This window comes from Sus scrofa, chromosome 16 (assembly GCF_000003025.6).
Source record: "Sus scrofa isolate TJ Tabasco breed Duroc chromosome 16, Sscrofa11.1, whole genome shotgun sequence".
Classification (NCBI taxonomy): domain Eukaryota; kingdom Metazoa; phylum Chordata; class Mammalia; order Artiodactyla; family Suidae; genus Sus; species Sus scrofa.
Window position 1 is genome coordinate 71,856,681 of NC_010458.4, and position 24,224 is coordinate 71,880,904.

Sequence of the window (24,224 nt, forward strand, 5' to 3'; positions counted from 1 at the left end):
TTCTGTGGGTTTCCCCACAGCCCTGGATTGTAATTGCTGGTCTGTCTCTCTTTCCTCTGGACTACGGGCACGCCCCAGAATCAAGCTAGAGCAAGGGCCTCTCTGGTCACCCAGCCTAAGTTCGAATCCCGGCTCCACAACGTACTAGCTGTGTGACCTTGGTTTTAAAACTGGACTTCTCTGGGCTCTCCTGGGAAGTGGGTAAGTAATGCCACAGACCCGGTGGAGCTATTGACGGACAGAATCTGAGCAGGCATGGTAAGCACTTGGCCTTATTGTGTTAAGCCTCAAAGTTCTGTTTCTCAACAAAGCTTTGGCAATCCATAAGATCTAGGAGTCAGCAGCGTTGACTCCTAGCCCCGAAGGCCAGGCGACCTTGGCCAAATCCCTCCCCTCTAGTGTCCGCACCCAGACGGAGGATCTCCAGGCACCGACCCCCACCCCCACCCCCACCCCGCGGCGGGTGACATTCTAAGATTCCAGGAGCGAAGGAACTTGGGGGGTGGGGGGAGGGCGGAGGCGGGGCGAGCCGGATTGGCCCCCGCGCGCCACGTGTCCGGCCCGGGCGCTGAGGACTGTCCTCCCGGCCCGCCCCTGCGCTGCGGCGGCTGCTGCTCTGCTAACGGGCTCTGACCCAGCGAGCTCCGCGTCCGCGCGTCCTTCTGCCCCTCTGTCGGTCCCCTGCGGGAGGCCTCCGCCACGCGGTAAGCGGGTTGAGGCTGGCGATGGGAGTCGCTGCACGGGACCCCCTCCCTCCTCCGGGGGGCTGCAGGGACGCGGGGGCGAGCCGTAAACGCGCAGTCATGCTGACCCACGCCAGCCAGCGACGGCTCCGGGGAGGGGCGCGGGAGGTGGGGGCCGCGGGGACCCGGAGCCCAGGGCGCGGTAGCCGGAGAGGGTCGCGGGCAGGGCGCGTCTGGGGCAGCGCCGCGTAGCGCATCTTCCCTGCAGCGAGCAGGCGGGGAAGCGGAGGCGGTCGGCGCGGGGGCTGCGGGAGGAGGGGAGGGAGGGGAGGGCTGGCGCTGCGGAGGATGTGGTGAGGGGCTGGGGGCACCTGGGCCGAGGCCACGCGGGCTGCTGGCCCTGCTTTGCGGGACTGGAGAGACTTTGGAGGCCCGGGATTGGAGGCAGCTGGACCTGGGGGGAAGAGGGGTCTAAGGGCCCGCAGGAAAGGGTGTGGCCGAAGCTGAGGACTGAGGGCCGGAAGAGTCAGACCCCGGGGCTGCACCCGAAATGGCTTGTGTGTGGCGCTGGGAGAGGGCTCTCTGTGTGCCAACGGATGAGGGACCGGCTGTCCACACCTCAGGTCCGCGATGGACCCCTCCCGCCCTCTCGGGGCCACGCTTTGCCACTAAAGGGGACTCCTAGTGGCGCTCCAGGGACCTTGTGATGGGCCAGAGGCCCCACCCTTCGCTCTGCTCCCCATCAGCGCCTTTTCTGCCTTTCTAGAGCTTGGGGGGCTTCAGATGACTTCGCAGAGACTCGTGTGGGAGTGGAATACCCTGGATCCCAATACCAGCTCCAGCAACAACGGGGCAGTGTCATCTTAATCTGTAGCTTTCCCTTTCTGAGCCTCAGTTTCCTTCTCCAAGCCCAGAGCTGATAAACCTGACACCCCCACCCCCACCTCCACCCCCGACAATGGCTGTGAGAATTGATTTATTTGTCAGCTGCGAGCGAGGATTGCAGATTTGGGACGTCCTGATTGCAGGCTTGGACGGCCGGGCCCATCTCGGCAGGCCCTGCGAGGGGAGGGGGCCGGGATCTTTGGGGAGGACCGTCCACCTTTTGCTTCCTCCCTCCCCTTCTTTTCTCAAAATGCTGGTGGGTTTACCCATCAATTCCAAATTTGGCGAAAAGGCTCCCGGCTTTGTGAGAGAACTCTGGTTTCCCTAGGCCGCCTTTTTTCCTCACTTCCCCTTCCTCCCCCTACCCAAAGCACACCTTAAATGGCCGGCCCCACTGACCCAGGAAGACCTGCTTGGCCTTCCCTTTGGAGGTCAGCGACCTGCCCAGCTTCAGCTCCCATGGACCCTGCCCTTCTGGCTGGCAGGCTCTGCCCCCGTGCAGGGGGCATTGGCCTGGGGGGGGGGGATCAGTGGAAGGCTGGGTCACAGCTCCAAGGGCCAGGGGTCCTTGAGTAAACTCTCTCTTTTTCTTTGCCTTGGTTCTCCTTCTGTAGCAAAGTCTGCTGAACTGGGGGCCACTTCCAGGGCTGGCATTCTAGGATTCAGCTGTTCCGAGATTTAGGATTGTGGGAGTAGGGTGGGGCAGAGGCCTCTGTCCCCCTCTGCAGCTGGGACAGTCACTCACCCATCTTTCTTTGCCTTCGCTCTTTGTTCCCAAGGCGCAGGCTGCTGGGAGACAGAAAATATTTCCGTTTCTGGGAAGGGGCCACAGCTGGGGCAGACTTTGGATGCCAGGGTGCAGAGGAGGGAGCTGCCCCTCAGAAGTCGGGGCCCTGGCTTCTTAAGGCTTATTCCTGGTCCGGGGTTGGGGAGCTCTGCAGTGTTGGGTAGCTGCCAGCGTCTGGAACATCTGCACTGCAGCACCCAGATGCAGCCCTGGGCCACGAGGCTCCAGCCACACCCAGTCCTAGCCTCTGCTCTGCCACTAACCAGCTGGGGCCCTGGGCACACTCTTACCCCCTGGGCTATAGTGCCTTCCTCTCTAGAGGGGTAAGAGCTGTGCCCAGGGCATCCAGCTGGCAACATGGGGCTGCCTGGCTCTTCTTATTGTATCATCCTAGGATGTTCTGGGGAGGTCCAGCCCCACCCCACCCAGCCCTTCCAAGATGCTTCCTGGGTGGGGACAAGGCTCAGGGTGTGGTCTCTCCCCTGATTTTTGAGCAGAGCATGCATGCGCCTCAACGGAAGAGAGGAAGCCTTGAGTGGGGGTGCCCTTATCTTTTTAAACTTCTTGGTTTGGAATCCAGCCACACTCACTTTCCTCCTGGGGTTGAGAAGCCTCCCCAGAGATGGCTAGGAAGGAATACCTGGCCTGGGGGTTTTGAGCTTCAGATTCCCCCATCTGTAAAACAAGGATGAGGCTGAAATCCACCCTCATGAGACTGTAAGATGGCAGATGTGAAAAAGGTGCCTTGAAAACTGTCCGAGCGCCCTGCCCAGAGCATCAAGTGCTACTGTTGTAACCTCAGAAGGGTGTGGTGCTTGCGAAGGCAGGTGACCCGGGCCTAAGGTTCCTCCTTGACAAAACAGGTGTGCCGGTAAATGATAAAAAAAAAAAAATGATAATTTTTTGGAGTTCCTGTCGTGGCTCAGTGGTTAACGAATCTGACTAGAAACCATGAGGTTGAGGGTTTGATCCCTGACCTGGCTCAGTGGGTTAAGGATCCGGCGTTGCCATGAGCTGTGGTATAGGTCACAGATGCGGCTTGGATCCCGAGTTGCTGTGGCGTAGATGGGTGGCTACAGCTCCGATTCGACCCCCAGCCTGGGAACCGCCATATGCTGCGGGTGTGGCCCTAAAAAAAAAAAGAAGAAAAAGGTAGTAACTTTCATCATTTATTGAACCCTTCTAAGTTACCAGGCCTGGATATGATAGGTGCCGTTACCACGCCCATTTCACAGATGTGGAAACGCAGCCCTCCAAAGTAGAGGGAAGAGAGAAACTCACATTTACACAATGTGTCCTGTGTGCGAGGGTGGCATCTAAGCACTAGATAGGTCTCAATTTTTTTTATGCACACCACAGCTCCTCTGAGGTAGGCACTATTTTTATCCCCCATTTTACATATGAGGTTAAGTACATGCTCAAGGCCATGTAACCAGCAGGTCAAACTTCCATCTCAAGCAGTCTGGCCACCACCTCTGTACTGGGGGACACGACACTGCAGTTTCCCACAAAAGTGATCTGAGCTGGGATTCCTAGCCAGCCAATGCCAGTTCCAAACCCAGGGCAGCCAGAAGAGCTCCTAGGGCCTCATCCAGCTGGGGATCAATAGTTCCGGTCAGGAGAAGAAAGACTGCTCTCTAAGAAACCCGAGTGCCGGGAGCTGGGGGATGTGCCCGGGCGCTGGGCCAGGAATGGCATTCACTCTGGCTTCATTAAACACAGGTCCTGGCGGGGGCCGGAGGGGCTGGTCCTGGGTGTCTTCCTGCAGATGCAGCAGGGCGGAGGGGAGCCTTTGGGAAAGGGAAAGATCTAGATGTGCTGGGCCAGGGGCCTCTGAAGTGGGGTAGACACATTCTGGGAGGCACTAAAGATGGTTTTTCTCGGGGTACAGGAAGCAACTGTTAGGCTTCGTATGTGTGCTTTGAGTCTCATGCTTAAAAAGGCTTTATCATGATGAATGATATTTTTTTTTCTTTTGTTACTGGTGGCGTATGGGATCAAAAAACCTCACAGCTCATGGCACAAAATTTGTCAGCTTGGTTGGTGGGGGCAGGAGACTCATCTGTCTCCTTGTCTGCTCTACCCCCAGCCCCCACCCAGTGGGCATGCAGGAGGCACTTAATAACTATGTTTTGAAAAATGGGCACCTGCTTCGTCACAACTTTTCTTTATGAATCTGGGGCAAGTCACTTAACCCCTCAAGTTATTTCGCCTCCTGGCTGTATAATGAGTTTGAAAACCACTAGGCCAGACGATTCCTTTTATTTGGGGATTTTTCAAGGGCGTTATTAAAGAAAGCATGAAAACCACTCAGTACCTTTCTCCTAGTTAGCCTTATAAATCACCCCTGGTGGGGGGGGTGCATCCAGGAGGTGCATCAAGATAATGTAAAATCACCCCTCACTCCGAAAGAAAAATGATTGTGTGCCAAAGATTTTATTCCACTCATGAATCAGGGACTGAACCAGGCAGATGTTAGAATCAGCTCCTAAGAGAATCAGTAGCCACGTTGATATTGAAAGGAGTGTACAAATGGAGGCAAACTGGTTTTTCCACCAGAGGTGGGGGAGGGAACGGAAGTCCCCTGGATATTTATCAGATAGGCCGGAATGAACATATCTCTAAGACTCTTCTGCATAGTCTCGGATTATTTTTCCCCACAGTGTGTTCAAGACAAGCAACCTCCACCTAAATGAGAAATGGCAACTTCACAGTGGGTCGACCCAAGCCACTCGTGTGTAAATGGTTTCAGAGTCACACTCATTCAAAGGCAGGAGAAATCCCTCTTGGCTTAGCAGAATCACCTAGGCGAGTTTTTTTAAAAAATTAGCACAACCCAGGGGACGTCCCGCTGCGGCGCAGTGGAAACAAACCCGACTAGTAGCCATGAGGATGCTGGTTCGATCCCTGGCCTCTCTCAGTGTGTCCGGGATCCAGTGTTGCTGTAGCTGTGGCATAGGCTGGCATCTGCAGCTCTGGTTCGAACCCTCCCCGCCCCCCCCGAACCTGGAAACTTCCTTATGCCTTGGGTGCAGCCCTGAAAACAAAAAAACAAACAAATGACCACAAGCCAGGCCTCCTCCCAGAACTGTTGAATCTCTGGGGGTTGGTCATATATTTTGGTAAGTATGAAAAACTCCCCAGGTGGCGTTCATGAAGCCAGAATCGAAAAGCACTGGTTTTGATGCTAGAAAGCTGGTGAAAGACCTTCCTGGTTTAGGGGGGGAAGAGGGTGTGGCGAGTAAAGAGGAAGAGGGGAGGGCAGATCAGTCTGGAAGGATGTCTGGAGCCTTGAATGCTGAGCTCAGAGGGCCTGCATTGCTGGGGGCCATTGAAGCCAAGTGGGCAAAGCAGGTTCAGTGCCTGGGGCACTGCTGGAGCTCAGAGATCTGGGTGATTTTTTTACATGATCTTCTAGCTTATCTTTATCCCAGTTTGCCCTTCCCATATACACCTGATCCCCCATCCCCTTACACTCAGCATCTCCCTCCTTCCCAAAGTGCATGCTATCCCTCTAAAGCCCACAGACTACCTCTTGAGAACAGAAATGCTTTCTCTTTTCTTTCTTTCTTTCTTTTTTTTTTTTTTTTTTTTTTTTTTTTTTTGGCTGCTCCCAAGGCATGTGGAAGTTTCCAAGCCAGGATGGAAGCCGAGCCACAGTTTCAACCTACGCCAACCACATCTGCAGCTGGATCCCTAACACGGGAACTTCCAGAAATGCTTTTGCTTATGCCGGTGTTTCTGTTCTGCCTGGCATTCCGCATTTCCTCCCCCTCCCCCGCCTTCTTCCTCTGCTTCATTCCACTGAATCCAAACTCTTGATTGTGGAAGCATAAGATCAATTTAGAAAGCTGGAATATTCTCATCGTGTAGCCTTGCTGTGCCCAGAACCCCACCTTGGAGATTGCTGCTCTAATAAGGATGATTGTGATGACAGAAGCAACCACATAAACCTCTCCTCTGTATCTGGTCAGGCTAATACGTTCCCTGCCTTACTTCCTTGGATTTTCACAAACACCTGATGAGATTGTCGTTTTCAGACACAGGAAGAAACTGAAGGATGTAACGCACCCAAGGTCATGAGCGGTCAGACCTGAACTCGGGCTGTGACCGCAACACCTGCGTTCTTTTTTTCCTTCCTCCCTTCCTTTTGCAGTGGCTTGCTATGAGATCTCAGACCAGGGACTGAACCTGGGCTGCGGCAGTAAAAGCACCAAATCCTAACCACTAGACCACCAGGAAACTCCTAGCCTGCATTTTTTTTTTTTATTACAGTGCCACGCTGCCTCCCTTGTAAGATTTGGAACAATACAATATAATAAAAGCTACCACTCATTAAGCCTTTACTATGTACCAGGCTCATTATTATCATCCATTATTTCATTGATTTCCCCGTACATGGAGGTGTTTTTATGTGTTTTGCAGGTGTGGAAATTGAGAGGCACGTTGAGCTAACTGACAGAATCACAGATGGATGGGGGGCAGATGTGTGACTCACAGATCTGACCTCCGAGCCTGTGCCTTTTGTAGGACTTAGGACCTTTCTGTCCAGCTCTCAGTTCCCCAGCTCTGCGGTTGGGCAGTGGGGTTGAGCCAGCCCTGCTAGTCTCTGCCCCAGAGCATTCGTCCTAGCGTCAGCCCTGAGCTCCCAGTGGGGAAGGAAGGAATCAGGATTGTTTGCAGCCTAAAGGACTAAGGCAGAAGAAGGTGGCCACAGCAGGACAAGGCCACCAGGTAACTCTACCCTCGAATGGGTTTCTAGAATGATCAGCCACAGTGAGCCCACATAGAGATTCGGAGTTTCGGGGTTCCTGGGAGGAGAGAGGCGGTGGTGTAGAATGGCCATACCTGCTATTCTTGAGGAGCTATTTCAACCAAGACGATGACACCTGCATATCAGGGGAAAGGGGGCACAGAGAGGAGTCCTGTGGCCTCGGGCGAGAACTCTCCTAGGATGGAGATTCTGAGATTTTGCTGTGAAAAATCCCCAGAAATCTACAAAAGCCTCTCACCTCCCTTCTGGGTTTTGCCAAGGGGGGGGTGAGATTATCCCATTTTGCAGATGAAGAGCTGAGGTCTGCAGAGGAAATCTGCCTTGTCCGAGGTTACAGAGAGGCATGCTCGGAACCAGAACCTGGGTCTTTTCCTTTGGCCTCTTCTTAACATCTGGGGGTTTGTATGGGGCTGGGAGGCCGAGCAGTCAGGCCCTGTCTGGGCCTGGCAGGTCACGCATCCATCCCGAGTTGCCTTCACCCCGTCTAGAAAGTGAGGGGCTTGGAGAGCGGATTGATTATCAGGGGCCCTCTGGGATTCTGAAACATTGCATGGCAAACATTTATGCAGGCAATTTGAGAAGTCTGGTCCGGATTGCTCTGAGACGGATCCGAGCCCCTCCCTCGTGAAGCCAGGGTAGCTGGCGCCTCTGTGATTAGCTCCAGGGCTTCCCTGAGCCCTCAGAGGAGAGGCTGTTGGAGCTCAGCCCCCTGAACGGCAGTCAGAACATCTAGTTCTGGAAGAAGTTTGCTTTCTATATACACATAAGACATGCACACGGAGAGTATTTTCCCAGAGGCTTGGAGGCCCCTCCTCCGAGCATCCAGTTGGGCCTGGACTGCCTGCCATCAGCCCCCGAAGTTTCCAGCACCAGGGCCAAAGGAAAATGCTTTGAAGCTGAAAGTGCAGGTGACAGGTCTCCACTGACTTTCTGGGCCTCCGGGGACCCTGTTGCTCTGCTGGCCTGGAGTGCCCTCGCCCTCTGCCCAGGCCTGGGGAAACCCAGAGCTGGCTCCTGGCCACATCCTGGTGTAGCTGTGGGCTCCCTCTCCCCCTCCGGGGAGTTTCCACTTCCTGGGGAGCGCTGCACGTTTGTATCAAAGGGCCCCTCGTTGTCAGGGCAACAGCAGGGTTTTCTCAAACTCTGCTCTGAGCTCGCTGTGGTTACAGGCACATCACGGCTCTCTGCCTTTCACTCCCAACCGTATCTCAAGCCTGTCTGCCGACCACAGTCTGGGGGACTCTTATTCAGGCAGCGGGGACACAGGGGCAAACCCAGCAGGGTACTGTCCCCAGAATTTTCGCTATGTACTGAATGCCACTGCTTCCGGAGCCACACATGGCCTTAGCACAAGTCTCATCCTCGGATCATTCTCCGAGGCAGAAGGGGAAAGAAAGCCTTGATTTTGTACTTAAGATAACCTTGAGGCGTTCTCTTGCGGCGCAGCGGATTAAGGATCCAGCGTTGCCACCATAGTGGCCCAGGTCACTGCTATGGTGCGGGTTCAAACCCCGGCCTGGGAACTTCCACATGCTGTGGTCATGCCCCCCTCCAAAAGATAACCTTGAAATCAGAGATGAGCCATATGCTGAAGGTCGCATAGCTAATAAGTGAATCCAGGTCTGGCTGTCTGACTCCAAACGTGTGTTCTTCCCACTGGGTCGCACGTTTCCAGTGACCTTAGAGTGAGAGCAGGATGAGAGGCTGAGAGCAGGGGCTGCTTTCCCCTCAGTGATTTTTTTTTTTTTCTTTTTTCATTTTTTTGGTGAGGGGCAGGTAGCAGGGTGGTGCTGAAGAACTGGAAAGCCTTGAGGTTAAGCATCTCCTTGGTTTCCACCCTCTGCTCTAGTTCAGCTCCTTGTAGGTTTTACTGAGTATACGTCTCAGAGAGTTGGTTATTTTTACCTTTAAAAAGTCATACATAGGCATGATTTTAAACGATCACATTGTGCAGTGGGACTAAAAGGGAGAGCGCTGGTCTTCTCTTATCCCAAGAAAATTGCTTCTCTTCCATCTCTGCCTTCCTGCTCAATAGCCCGGCACCTACACCCCCTCCTCGTCCCCTTTTCAATCCAGTGACATCCTTTTTTGCATTTCTTCTTAGGTAAGAAGGCTTTGTTTCCTTTTTGTCTTTTTTTTCTTTTTCTTTTTGGCTTGTTGCCATTTCTAGGGCCGCTCCCGCAGCATATGGAGGTTCCCAGGCTAGGGGTCAAATTAGAGCTGCAGCTGCTGGCCTGTGCCATAGCCACAGCAATGCCAGATCTGAGCCGCATCTGCAACCTACACCACAACTCATGGCAACACCCGATCCTTAACCCACTGAGCAAGGCCAGGGGTCGAACCTGCATCCTCGTGGTTACTAGTCAGATTTGTTTCCACTGAGCCGTGACAGGAACTCCCAGAAAAGCATGTTTCAATATGTCTCTTTTATTTACTGCTGTATCCTCAGTGCCTAGAGCTGTGCATAATTGGAGCAGATGCTAAAGAAACCATAACCCTTCTGATATGTGCAACAGGTGACCCAGAGCTCTTGAGTGTGCTCACCTGCAGACCATTAAGCCCTGGATTCTGGAACTTGGTGACTTGGGAAGAAAGCATGCATGGTGTAGATGGCATGGATTCTGGGATCTAAATTTGTTTGTTTTCCACTGAAGTATAGTTGATTTACAATATTGTGTTTCAGGGGTTTAGTGAAGTGACTTGGTTTTATATATGCATGAACATATATATATGTGTATATATATTCTTTTTCAGATTCTTTTTTATCATAGGTTATCACAAAATATTGAATATAGTTCCCTGTGCCATCCAACAGGTCCTTGTTGTTTGTCTATTTTGTATATAGAGACTTCACGGGTTGGTTTGGTTTTTGTTTTGTCTTTTTGTTTTTTTAGGGCCACACCCATGGCATATGGAAGTCCCAGGCTAGGGGTCCAATTGGAGCTGTAGCTGCCGTCCTACACCACAGCCACAGCAATGCCAGATCTGAGCCATGTCTGCAGCCTACACCACAGCTCACAGCAATGCTGGATCCTTAGCCCACTGAGTGAGGCCAGGGATCGAACCTGTGTCCTCACGAATACTAGTCAGATTCGTTTCCACTGAACCACAGGAAGAACTCTGAGACTTCAGTTTTAAGCTGTATGATCTGGGGCAAATTATTTCACCTGCCTGAACCCCCCTCCTCAGTTTCCTCCTCAGAAAAAGGAGAATTTGATGCCAGGAAGGATTGCTATGAGAATGAAGTGAGGCAGCCCCTGGAAAAGTTCCCTGCTCGGCCTGGAGGAGTCGTGCTGGCTAGTGATCATGCTTTCTCCCCTCTTCCAAGTTCTCTCAGTTCCAAGGTTCTTTCGCATCCAGGTGTGAGCATCTGGACCCGGCTGGTCCATCCATTGTCTTCCAAAAAATACATTTGTCTTGAGCCAGGTCTTTGGGTGTGATTTAACCCGAAGGGCTGGAAGCATCCAGAAAACAGCAGGGGGAGCACACTCTCCCTTGGGATGAAGGAAGGATGAGGAAGTTTGGGAGAGGGAAGCAGATGCAGAGGAATCTCATGGCATTTCTTTCTTCTCCACAGTGCTTTCTGCTGCAGAACCCGAGACCATGGCCAAACCAGCACAGGTAAGGGGGCTCTGCCTCTCTCTAAAATACTTTTCCCAGCCCTGGGCTCCTCCTGGAATCATTGGACCTCCTGCACAGTTCTCTAGTTCTTCAATTTGAAAGGACCCAGAGAGGTTCTCAGGCTTTGCTTGCTCTTGTTAAAAGGTCACAGCTCTTCCAGATGCAAGTGACCAATGACAGCACACAACATCCTAAGCAGAAAGGATGTGTCTTGGCTCACATGACTGAGAAGCCCCGGGTTTCAGGTCTGGCTGGATCCAGGGACCCACATGATATTGTCAGGATTCTGACTTCATGAACTAGGCTTCCTCTGGGTAGCTTCATTCTGGACTGATTCTTCCTTGATTACTCACACTAGCCACCAGTAGGTCCAGGCTTTTGTTCTGTTTCCTGAGCAGCCGTCAGGAGACAACATAATTTATACCAAATGATTTATACCAAATGATTCCACAGTATGTCCTAGATTTGGTTTTTATCAATTGATCCTGGGTAACTTGGGTCCACCTGAACTGTATGGCCCAAGAGTGGTTGCCCTAGGAAGGGTGATGGGTACTGGACAGGCATTAGAGGATCCTCCCTGCTCTGGAGGCGGAAGTGTTCCCTGTCATATGCATTTGGGAGAGTTTTCGAGTTTTCCTGGCCGGGGGAACCCCAGTCTTTCATGTCTAAGCACTTTACTGGGCTGCAGAATTTGAGGTGTATCAGAGCTCTTACTCCTGTGTGTGGCCAGGACCGGGGCCTGTCCTTGGCCGGAGCTGGGTATCATGCAGTGCCAGGGTTTGCCTGAGAATGATCCCTATTGGCTGGCCTTAGCGAAGGAGACATGGTCACTGCCGTGATGGGACTGAAAAGGGAGAATCAAACTGAGGGATGCCTGACTCGGCCCTTTGGTCCCTCACGCCTATGGCAGAGCTTGTCGTCCACAGACCTCATACAGGAGCTGCGTGATCCTGGGGGAGTTCTTACCTTCTCTGGGGCCCCACTTTCCATTCCAGAGTAGTTGAGCTCAGTGCTAACTACATTTTTTTCCCATCTTTGTGACTTGCCACCCCAAGCGCAAGGGCCTTAAGGATATCTATTCTCTGTGATGATCGTTGTACAACTACACATGTAATAAAATTCATTGAGTGGAGTTCCCATCATGGCTCAGTGGTTAACGAATCCGACTAGGAACCATGAGGTTGCGGGTTCGATCCCTGGCCTCGCTCAGCAGGTTAAGGATCCGACGTTGCCGTGAGCTGTGGTGTAGGTTGCAGACGCGGCTCGGATCCCGTGTTGCTGTGGCTCTGGCGTAGGCCAGCAGCTACAGCTCCGTTTAGATCCCTAGCCTGGGAACCTCCATATGCTGTGGGAACATACCGTGCAAAAAGACAAACAAACAAACAAAATTCATTGAGTAATAAAAAAAGTGGAGAAAAAAAGGATATATATTCGTTATTTTTGAGGAGCGCAGTATATTATATGATAGAGGATCAGTACTCAAAAGAGTCTTAGCCACGGCCTCCCTGTCAACCTTTGAGGAGCCTGGTTTGCACAGGTGGCCTCTGACCAGGAGGAAAGAGTGCCAATGGTTATGGGCAAAGATCCAAGGCATATATCTTTGCTCCCCCATTTCCCATGTGTGCCCATCCCAGAGTTACTTCCTGAGAAGCATTCAAACCGGAGGGTTCTGGATGACCCAAGTGGACAGACCAGGCCCTGGAAGACCAGGGTGGCCCGGTCCTAGGGCACAGATCTTGCTTGGGACTCCTGGTCCAGTGCTCCCGGACCAAGCTATCTGCCTGGCTGACCTGTGGGTTCTTATTGCCATGGACCAGGGGCCATAGACATCCTACAAGCAAGAGTTGCAGGATGGCAGAGCCTTGGGGGTCCTATGGGACGAGTGGGCACCCTCTCTGCATGGTGTTATTGCTCCACTGCGGGCAGCAGTGGAGCTCTGGGGACACATAGGATGAGGGAAGAGGAAAGCTGCCTGAAGGGAGCTACTCCGGGCTGAGCAGGGAGGATGCTGAGGATGCTTTAGAGAACGACTTTGGGCCTCAAGTTCCCTCTTCTGGAGGAAACAGTGGGAAGAACGGTACAGTGATCGCAGTGGCAGTAATGGGCTCTGCCACCCTGCAGCTCTTGCTTGTAGCTAAGATTGCTTTAAGTAGAGGGGGTGCCAGAACCCAGGGCCAGAGAGGGAAGACTAGTGTGTTCAGGACAGCAGTTTGGGTGGTTGGAGGCCGGGTTGGGGAGAGAGGGTGTGGCCGAAGACAACACAGTTCATCCTCAACTTATAATGGGATTACGTGCCGATAAACCCATGGGCAATTGAAAATATCCTCAGTCAAACATGCACTTAGGAGTTCCTGTTGTGGCGCAGTGGAAACGAATCCAACTAATAACCATGAGGTTGCAGGTTCGATCCTTGGCCTCGCTCCGTGGGTTAAGGATCCGGCGTTGCCGTGAGCGGTGGTGTAGGTCGCAGATGCGGCTCAGATCCTGTGTTGCTGTGGCTGTGGCGTAGGTTGGCAGCTTTATCTCCAGTTGGACCCCTAGCCTGGGAACCACCATCTGCCACGGGTGCAGTCCTTAAAAAACAAAAAAACCAAAAAAAAAAAAAAAATGCATTTAATACACCTACCCCACTGCACATCCGAGTGAACCTCGCCTACCTTGACGGTGCTCAGAACCGTTACATCAGCCTGCGGTTGGGCAGAGTCATCGAACACAGAGCCAGTTTCATAATAAAGTCTGGAATATCTCCTGTAACGTACCGACTACGGCACTGAAAGTGAAAAACAGAATGTTGTGTGGGGGCAGAATGCCTGTCAATCTATTAGTTTTTCACCCTCGTGATCATGTGGTCGTCTGGGGGCTGCGGCTGCTGCCCTGCCTGGCATCGTGGCAGGAGCGTGCAGCACATCGCCAGCCCGGGAAAGATCAGAAGTTACAGTTCGAAGTACAGTTTCTACTGAATGCATGGGGTTTTTTTTGTTTTTTGTCTTTTTGCCATTTTGGGGGCTGCTGTCGCAGCAGATGGAGGTTCCCAGGCTAGGGGTCGAATCGGAACTGTAGCTGCTGGCCTGCGCCACAGCCACAGCAACGCCAGATCCTTAACCCACTGAGCAAAGCCAGGGATCGAACCCGCAACCTCATGCTTCCTAGTTGGATTCGTTAACCACTGAGCCACAATGAGAACTCCAAATGTGAGTTGCTTTTGTACCATTGCAAAGTCAAAAAATTGAAGCTGAGCCATTGTCAACTGGGTACCATCTGTGCTAGAGAAGAGTGAGAAGGATCTTCCTTCCACTGAGCTGACGTTTGTGTCTAATGTGCCTAATTCTTAGCATCCCAGCCCTGTTCCTGGTGCCCCCCCCACACACACACAGAGCACACGTGCTCGCGTGCACACACACAGGCACAGCACAAGCCACCCATCTTTCCTCTGGCCCAGGTCATTCCCCTTCTACTGTGATCGCTGTGCCTTTCTCCCTATTGTTCCCTCCAGAAGAAGGAACGTGAGACCCGAAGTCGTGAAGAAATAGTGTGATGTCCCAGAAAGGCTGAGAAGCCGGGATCTGTGGCCTCTGTCTCACAGGGATATTCTGGATTTGAACATGCGGCTGGACACACTTTGAGGACAGGGCCAGAGGGGCAGGTGCTGGAGCGTGGAGTGCCAGGAGCTGCAGAGACGAGGGTCAGCTCTGGTCAGGGTGGTTCTCAGGTGGAGTCCTGACCAGGCAGCCACATCTCTGGGTGACGTCAGTTCTGCCCCCGAGAAGCCTCGGGACTCCTGCTCCAGCTGCAACCTGGGCGGGGCCTGAGACCTGGGCGGGGCCTGAGACCGCAGAGTCCGGGGTCCAGGCTGCTCACCAGCTGGCAGCAGGACCTGCTGCATATTTCAGGGTGGAAAATCCCTTCTCTGCTCCCCCTCGCCTCCATCGCGGATACTTGAGGCCAGGACCCTGCCTGCCAGGGGAGTGGCAAGAGGCCAGGGTGAGGTGGAGGAGAGGGGACAGCTGCACGGGTGGCACTTGGAGATGCAAATTCTCCAGGTTGGGGTGAGAATGAGATGGTGGGAAAACCTGGGTGATGCGAAGAATGATCTCTGCGTCTCTAAATGTGACCAGTGCCGGGTCCCTCCCTGTCCCCCCTTACCCGTGGCTGTGATCCTGCCAGGTGCTGTGATAACTAGTCTGCGGGCAGTCCCCTGAAAGATTGGAGTATTGTGGTGCAGAGCCCCACATGGAAGAGAGACAGCCTTGCTGCTGGCCAAGCCCGCCTCTAAGGGAGCATTTGGATGGAGCTGTGTGTCAGTCCTTAGACTTCTTCTGCCCCCACATGGCATCGCTTCATCTGGCCCTTAGACGTCCTCTGCCCCGGATGCTCCCTCCACTACCGCTCTGGGGGAGGAGGAGCAGCAGCAGGAGGGAGGGTTTGCTGCTGGGACCTCTGCCCTTCCTCCTGGGGGGAGGGTGGGCTCCACTTCCATCTTCCCCTCTTTCCCTCTTACCCGCCTGGCTATTTACAGTCCCAGGATCTTGGAAACTTTGGGCGACTTTGGGCGTCCGCTTGAGCACTGAAGAATCTGGGCTTGCTTTTCTGAATGTTCTCGCGTGCTCGTGGCTCCAGGCTTTGCTGCGCTGGTGCTCTGTAGAAGCCATTTCCTGTCCTCCCCCACCCCTTGGGCCAGCTGTTACTCATTCTCGAGGGCTCAGCATAGACTCCTCCTCCAGGAGGTCTTCTTTGATCTGCTCAGGGTATATTCACTGTCACTATCCGCCTGCGCACCTACCTACCTATGAAACAGTGAGCGTCTAGTTGTGCCAAGCCCTGAGCTAGGTGCTGGGAATACATCAGCGAGCAAAACAAATGCAAAACAGATGGAGCTTGCTAAAGGGAGTAGTATCTCTTTTCTGATCTGGGTATTTGGCGTGTGTTACTCTTTCCTTCTCTGCCCAGGGCTGTGATCGGGTTGCAGGAGATTCATGAGTGGCGGGAAGCGGGCCATGTCCCTTTCTGGTCACCCTCCCTGTCAGAACTTTAAATAGCAACCCTGCACCCACGCATGCATACCTCAGAGGAGCCAGCAACGGCAGACATAAAGCACGGAGCATCCAAACGCCTGGTCAGGTCCTGCAGAGCGGGCGCTGGGAGACACAGCAGGTGACAGAGACGCATTTGCCCCCATGCACTCCTTGCTCCTTTAAGGCATAGTTTGTGCAGGTCACCCCCCCTCATCCAGCTGAAATTACCCTCTATTTTCTTCCCACGTTGCTTTGCCTCCATCCTGGGCATTTATCACAAGCTCTGTGTCATGTGTATGCTAGCGTCTCTCCTCCACTGGGTCTGAAGCTCATAAAGTCGGGCTGGGCTCTTCTTTCTCCCTGAATCTTCAGCCCTTTGCAGCTGGCCTGGCACAGGCTAAGTGTTCTGGCCCGGAGCTGGGTGCTTCACGGTGGGCTCTGACCTCCTCGGCTCTCCTAGCCCCCAGCTGCTCTCTGAGGCCCATGCATCCCAGGGCTGTGTGGCTGACCCACATCTGCCTTCTCTGTGAACCAGCCCTCCTCAGGTTCAACTTCGAAAATTCTCTGGCTCTGCCTCTCCCTCCCTTCACCCCCGGACCCAGCCAGCTTGTCCTCAGATGCCAGTTCACGGCTCAGTTTACTGGGCCCAGAGGAGTGGCACCTCGTCTGGGCACTGATTCTGAGGGTAACTCTGGGCCTGGCCTCCCCACCCCCCGCCCAGGCCAAGACACCACCCTTGGAAGCTGGCAGCTGCAGGTTTCTGGAGCTGGAGAGCAGAAAGGAACAGGCCAGAAATCTGGGTTCTATGTGATCCCAGCAAGAGAGACTCTGTCTTTGTTTCTTTTCTTTTTTTTTTTGGCTTTTCAGGGCTGCACCCCGGGGCATATGAAAGTTCCCAGGCTAAGGGTTGAATCGGAGCTGCAGCTGCCAGTCTACACCACAGCTGCAGGAAAGTGAGATCCAAGGTGCATCTATGACCTACACGGCTCACGGCAACTTCAGATCCTTAACCCACTGATCGAGACCAGGGATCAAACCCACATCCTCATGGATGCTAGTTGGGTTCATGACCACAGAGCCAAGATGGGAGCTCTCGGTGTCTTTGTTTCTGATAGACTTCATCCTCAGTGCTTCTACAAGATCTAAAATAATCACCATTGTAGAGTGAAAGGGCTTTGTACACTGTGCCATCACTGTGAGGGGCCCGTCCCCCGTCATCCCACCCCCGCACTCTCTCTGGCTTTTGTCCTTCCTGTGTCCTGGAAAGATGGAGCAGAGCAGAGGGCTGGTCTGAGCCGCCCCCAGAGGGAAAGGGCACGTCCTTGGGGCAGGTGGTGGCAGGAGGCACAGGGAGAGTCCTCCCTCCCCTTGCCTGGGCTTTCTGTAGTTGGTGCTCCCTTTTAGGTGCAGGGATCTCAGCCACCGTCTGGGTGAGTGACATCAGTGTCCGGAGTAGGAGAGCATGGGTGGGGGAGAGAGAGGTGGACAGGTTCCATCCCCTCGTGTCTTGGGTCAGCACAGAGAATCGTGAAAATACACCCGAGGTCTTGCCATGGCTGTTGTGGAGTGTGGGTTTGGGGATTTGTAACAAATACTTGCTTATTTCAGGTGCAGCAGGGACCTATGACCAGGGTTGAGAGTGTGAGCTGGGTTTGGGGCTGGGAGCCCCAGTCACGGCCAGGTTGGCAGCGCACCCTCTGCTCTTCTCTCCACAGGGTGCCAGGTACCGTGGCTCCATTCATGACTTCCCTAACTTCGATCCCAGCCAGGATGCCGAGACTCTGTACAACGCCATGAAGGGCTTTGGTGGGTGCTCAGCCCCTGGGAAGAGGGACCCACGGGGAAGGAAACAGGGTTCACCTGGGCTTGGGGTGTCCCCACACATGCGCACAGCCCACAGCCCTTTTGGGGGAGGGTGGGGTGAGATGGTGAGAGGTACGCACTCATCCTTTTGTCTCCCCTTTTTATTTTTTAATAATTTTATAATGAACCATTCCAGACCAATAAGAAGGTTTAAAGAGTAGGTGATGCTTTGGGAGTTCCCTGGTGGTCTAGTGGTTAGGATTTTGCCCTTTCACTTCTACAGCCTGGGTTCAATCCCTGGTCTGGAAGCTGAGATCCCACCTTAAGCCACTGTACACTGTGGCCAAAAAAATAAAAGAGAGAGAGTAGGAGAAGCTTACTCTGTAGACCTGATGCCACTGAGCTTAAGAAATAGAATTTTCTTCCTCATGTAGTTGAAACCTCCAGGGTGGGTCTCCCCCCACCCCCGCTGATGACAGCACTCTGCCTTTCCACGTGGGGGTAACCACCACTCTGAGTTTGCTGCTTATTATTCTCTTATTTTCCCTGTCATGTAAAGAACACCATATAGGGTGTTAGGACAGCTGGGTTTTTCTCAGCCAGGGTCACTGGGAGACCTTGGGTGAGTCCTTGCTCCTCTCTGGCCTCAGTTTCCTTATTTGTGTGATGAGGAGCTAGATCTTAGGCCCTGTGAGCCTCAGATCCTACCTGCATTAGGCTCTCTCTCACTGGGGGGCTGGTCCCAATCGATCCACCCTTCTGACGCCTCTGCCTTGTACGAGCAGAAGGCTGATGCCAAGGACTGTGAAGAGCAGCCCAGGAGGGCTTTCTGGAAGCAGCTTGGGCTAGGGTGATGGGTGCCTTCCCACTTCTAGGCAGTGACAAGGAGGCTATACTGGAGCTGATTACTTCCCGGAGCAACAGGCAGAGGCAGGAGATCTGCCAGAACTACAAGTCCCTGTATGGCAAGGTAACCGTGGCAACCAGAGGGCAGGTGGGATGGGGTGGAGGAAAGCTTTCATTCACCTGCGTGTTCATCCAGGGCCTTTCCGGGGTGTTTTACTCCAGGTCAGCCTCTGTGCTCCACCTCTGCCCTCCCTTTTTCTTCTCTCAGTCAGCCAGGGACCATGCAGCCACAGATAACACCTGGAGCACCTGCTAAGTGCTGGGCCCTGTGCTGGGTGTTAGGGCTCCATAGGTGAATGAGACCCGGGTGTTAACCCTGCTGGCTCACACGTGGTGGGAGAGACTCACAGTAAACAAGCAGACAGACCACAGCGGGGAGGAGGAACCGTGCTGTGGACTTGAACCCTGCCGTTTGCTAGCCGCGTGCCTTTGGGCAGGTTACCTGCCATCTCTCAGTCCGCTTCTTAGGGCTGATGATAGCGCTTACCTCTGAGAGTGACGGTGAAGTGAGATGCCTTAGCCCATGCCTGTATGCTGTAAGTGCTCATTAAATGTAATTCTTATCGTTGTAACTGCTCTTCCCGCCTCCTCCTCCCTCCTCCCCCACCCCAGGACCTCATCGCTGACCTGAAGTATGAACTGACGGGGAAGTTTGAACGACTGATTGTGGGTCTGATGAGGCCACCTGCTTATGGTGATGCCAAAGAAATTAAAGACGCCGTCTCGGTAAGAAGCGTGGGTCTGCCTGAGTGCTGGGGGTGGGCCGTGGTTCAGGGGACGAGTCCAGCCCCACAATGAGTATTCAGTGCAGGTTCCCTGCTTCAGGGCGTGGCTTGCCCGCATCCCATGGCAGAGGGCGTGGCTTGCCTGCATCCCAAAGCAGAGGGCGCGGGTTGCCCGCCTCCCATCTCAGAAGATGCAGCTTGCCCACATCCTGTCCCAGAGGGGGCCACGGCCACTAGATGGGCAGAGGTGGGACAGATGTTGATGTGAGGCCCCCCGGCACACACCCTCCCCCCATCAGCTTAGAGTCCTGAGGAAGCAGGATGCAGGAATGTGGAGACAGAGTGTGTCCAACACCAGAAGCGGGGGCAGGCCCCAGGCCAGGAGTGGCAGGAGAGGACAACATAGAAGATGAGGGAATTGAGTTGGGCCCAAAGCCCTGGAGAGGACTGGGTTGGTCAGAGTGGGCAGATCATTCCAGACTGGAGAGGAAGTGGCAGGAGCGGTCGCAGAGGTGTGTTCTGATAACGGGGGGGGCAGCGCCCTACAAAGCAGGGAGAGATCAAAAGCCCTAGAGTATACTTAGCACCTTAGAGTTTATGAAGTGCTATGATCTTTGCCTCAGATGAGCTATGAAACATGAATTTGTTTCATAGGCTAATAAACTTAGCTCTGTAAGAGTTTATTCTTCCCACGAGTTCAGCGGAGCAACTAGAATAATCCCCATTTTATAGATGAGAAAACTGAGGCCCAGAAAGATAAAAGAGTTTTTTTTTTTTTTTAGCAAGTAATCACAAAGAAAGCTGCAGGCAGAGGCAGGACCAGAACCCTTGTCTTTTGATTCTTGGGGTAGCAGCTCAGGATTGGTGCCTAAGAGCTGTGGTCACAGTTACCTGCGGCCTGGGGCTGTCCTAGCTCTGGCCACCCCAGGTTCCCAGCTCGCAGCAGGTAGCCTCCCATCCCATCCCTTCACTCCTGTGCCCCTTCTCTCCCCCCAGGGCATTGGTACTGATGAGAAGTGTCTCACTGAGATCTTGGCCTCCCGGACCAACGAGCAGATCCACCAGCTGGTGGCAGCATACAAAGATGGTGAGATGGGCAGGAGGGGGCCAGTCAAGGTTTTTCAGATATATAATGAGGGTGATCTCAAGATTAGGGACCCACGGAGGTCCCATCGCAGCACAATGGAAATAAATCCGACTAGGAACTGTGAGGTTGCAGGTTCAATCCCTGGCCTCGCTCAGTGGGTTAAGGATCCGTCATTGCTGTGAGCTGTGGTGTAGGTCACAGACTCGGCTTGGATCTGGTGTTGCTGTGGCTGTGGAGTAGGCTGACAGCTGTAGCTCCAGTTGGACTCCTAGCCTGGGAACCTCCATATGTCATGGGTATAGCCCTAAAAATCAAAAAAAAAAAAAAGATTAGGGACCCTACGACTCTATATCCATCCCTTTTCCTCCTTCCCTCCGATCTGCCCATCCATCCATCTGTCCATCCGATAAGTACCTGCTCTGTGCTGGACAGGGTGCTGGGTTCTCAGGATTCCGTGTGGGTAAAACCCACATGGTCCCAAGACTATATATATATATATATGAGTCTGAGAGCTTCTAGGTTAATGAGGTAACAAGGGATCTAGACAATCAACAGGTAAACGAGTAAACATGCTGAAGAGTTACGAAGGAAACAAACACAAAGTCAGCATGTGCTTTAACTGGGGAGGATGTGCTTCAGGCAGGTGGTTGGGAAGCCTGGCTTTGGAGGAAATGAGGAGCCAGCTGTATACGGAGTAGGGAGAAGAACTGGCGGGAGAGGGGACGGCAAGTCCAAAGGCCCTGGAGCAGAATGAGTTCAGCATCCAGTGTGGGGCTAGAGCAGCAGAGGGCAGGGCAGCATCACACAGGAGGCTGGGTCCCAAGCCTAATGGGAAAGCAGGGGAGCCCGTGATCAGCATGGGCTCTGAGACAGTCACCTGTGCTGCTGCAAATTGCGGAAGCAGAGGGAACAGGCAGAGGCTGTAGCCACTGTCCAGGTGAGTGACACGACTGCATCCAGAGTAGGACGGCTCAGATCGGGGGTAGAGAGAAGTGGCAGGTTCCTGTTGCCCCGTGTCTTAGGTCAGTACAGAGAACTGTGCAAACACACCCTGGGTCTTGCTATGGCCGTCATGGAGCCTGGGTTTTGGGATTTATAACAATTACCTGATCATTTTAGGGGCAGCAGGAACTTTTATCCTGGATCCTCAGGGTGTCCTGGGGATGGGACTAGAGCCTGTGTTCCTTCCCTGCAGCCTATGAGCGAGACCTGGAGGCTGATGTCATTGGGGACACCTCTGGCCATTTCCAGAAGATGCTCGTGGTCCTCCTGCAGGTGGGTCCACCTTGGAACCCTCCCCGTGCTCTGCCAGAGTTCAGAGCACCTTATCCCTGTGCCCCCAGACAGGGTGGCCCAGGTGGGTGAGGGGCTCCTCAGCTGGCTCCTCAGGTGTCAAGGCCTCATTGTGTTCTGTGGCCACCCCTCCACCACTGCCCATTTTATCCTCAAACTTGAGATGGTTTTTCCCTGACTCACCTGGGTATAGAATCTGAGCGTCCAGGGTCTATTCTGTCCCCTGTGGTTTGCACAAGCTGGTGCAGCCCCTTGCACACCCTCTCTCATGCTCAGGAATATTCTCTCCTGTTTCATCCTTTCTCCCCCCACATGCGCCCTTTCCCCCTCTTCTCCAGCCCCCCTCCCGCCGTGGCTTCCCCAGCCCCTGCACCTACCTGCGGATGCCAGCAAGGGCACAGCATCGCGGGGGCTGCCTGCATCGCTTCCCCCAGAGCAAAGCCCTGCTCCTCCCTCCCACCCAAGGTGCACATGAAAAAGAGCCCAAGAGGCTGGTGTCCATGGCTGAATTCCACCTGCCAAGCTGGGTGTTTTCCTTTGTTCATTTTCCCATAAATAGATTTTTTACAAAAAAAAAACAAAAAAAAACAAAAACCTTGGAGTTAGTTGCTCATGTTTAAAACTTGAGAGATGATGCTCAAAACCAGATCTTTGGATTCCTTTGAATAATCTAAAGTTCTGGCAGTGGCAGGCTTGCATTCTGCACAGCTGCAGTGGCTGGAAACACATCCTCCGCTGCCATGTCCCCTCCACCTGGCCAGTCCCACCAGAACCTCTCTGACCTCGGACCTCCTGGGAATAGGCCTTGAAGCTCCAAGGACCCTGGAGCTTGGAAAGCTCTGTATGTAAATGAGGCCACCTCTTGGTTTCTTTGACTCCGCCCCCCGCCCCGCCCCCATTTTATAGCAGGTGCTCCCAGTTCTCTTCCTCCCGTTCCCACAAAAATCCACATCCCATACTAAGTAGCTGGGGGATTATCAGGAGAAACTGTAGAGATGGGAAGGCAAGATCTTTGCCCTTATTTTCAAAGTGTCTGTTCCGGGCAGGAGCGTTCTAGCCTATACCTAGGAGTCAGGGATGTGGCCATCTCAACATCTACACCATCTAGGGGGTGGTGAGTGGCACAGATCCTAAGCGTGCCCGCTCTGTCTCCCGAGGTTCAGTCCCAAAGAGAGCCAGAGGGTTTGAGATCCTGAAGTGCACAATCCCGGGGGAAGAGGAGATAAGCTTAGGCTTGACCTCTGCCACATAACCTAGGGGCCCAGCTGGGCTGCCCCTGGCTGGTCAGTAACCTCCTCTGTCCCCTGGGGCATAGGATGTGGGCAGAGCAACAGGAGCAGCAATAGGATTTGGAAGCTTGACAGCTTGTGCGCTCAGATCTCAGGGCCCCCGTCTCAAATCCTCACTGGTGAATTCTTAGGGCTAAAATATGGCAGCCCCTCAGCGGGTTAAGGATCTGGCATTACCAAAAGCGGCAGTATAGGTCACAGACTCAGCTTGGATCCAGTGTTGCTGTGGCTGTGGCGTGGGCTGCAGATGCAGCTTCAATTCAACCACTAGCCTGGGAACTTCCATACGCTGCAAGTGTAGCCTTAAAAAAAAAAAAAAAAAAAAAAAGGAGTTCCTATTGTGGCGCAGTGGAAATGAATTCAACTAGGAACCATGAGGTTGCGGGTTCGATCCCTGGCCTCGCTCAGTGGGTTAAGGATCTGGCGTTGCTGTGAGCTGTGGTGTAGGTTGCAGATGGGGCTCAGATCTGATGTTGCTGTGGCTCTGGTGTAGGCTGGCAGCAACAGCTCTGATTAGACCCCTAGCCTGGGAACCTCCATATGCCATGGGAGAGGCCCTAGAAAAGACAAAAAAAAAAAAAAAAGATATGGGATCCCCTAATAGAATGCAAATATACGGACCTTTTACTCCTGTGATATTGTTGGAGGACATCGTGGGCCGTGCTGGGACTTGTGGCGGGGTCCTGTCCTCAGGGATGTTCCCCAGTACAAGGCTCTGCTTCCTCTGGGATGGGGACACCTGGAAAGACTTTCTGATTCTCAGCCCTCTCTGTTTGGTCCAAGCTTCAAGGATGAAGGGAGAAGCCAATGATTGCCTGCAAAATAGACGCCGTGGTCTTGATCCAGGGGCAGCTGCAAGTCCCTTCTCGCAGACACTTCTAGGCCACCCCTGTTTTCGGTCTCCAACACGGGCATCTAGGCTCCCCCCCACCCCGGCTCTGGTATTTGAACCGCATGTCCCTTGTCTCTCTGCCCAGGGAACCAGGGAGGAGGATGACGTCGTGAGCGAGGACTTGGTGCACCAGGACGTCCAGGTAAACAGGCACCGGGGAGATACACAGTGAGGCAGCCCGAGAGAGAAGAGAGGTCGCGCATCTGGGGAGGAGAAGTAATTTGCATCAACTACCAGAAATAACTGACTCGTAGCCATCGTTTATACGGTGCTTGGTCAAAGAAAGGATTTAAGTTTTATGTGTCTTTCAAAGGGGCACCAACATATGTGAAGTTGGTGAGATGTATTCTGGCGTGTTCATCATTTGCACGTCATTTATTCATTCACTTAATGCATATTTAATTGAACACTCTCTATGGGCCAGGCATTCTGCCAAGCAGTGGGGAATCCCAAGGGAACAGAGTCAG

At 53.4% G+C, this 24,224-nt stretch overlaps 1 protein-coding gene across 1 annotated transcript in view; it reads left to right on the forward strand.

Annotated features, from left to right (window-relative positions):
* The window catches only part of ANXA6 (annexin A6), a 56,495-nt gene continuing 32,819 nt past the window's right edge, over positions 549-24,224 (forward strand). The window contains 8 exon segments of the mRNA XM_005672613.3: positions 549-704; positions 10,707-10,750; positions 17,478-17,568; positions 18,441-18,535; positions 19,084-19,197; positions 20,193-20,283; positions 21,479-21,558; positions 23,843-23,899. Coding sequence (XP_005672670.3) covers positions 10,733-10,750; positions 17,478-17,568; positions 18,441-18,535; positions 19,084-19,197; positions 20,193-20,283; positions 21,479-21,558; positions 23,843-23,899 — 546 coding nt within the window. The 5' untranslated portion in view covers positions 549-704; positions 10,707-10,732.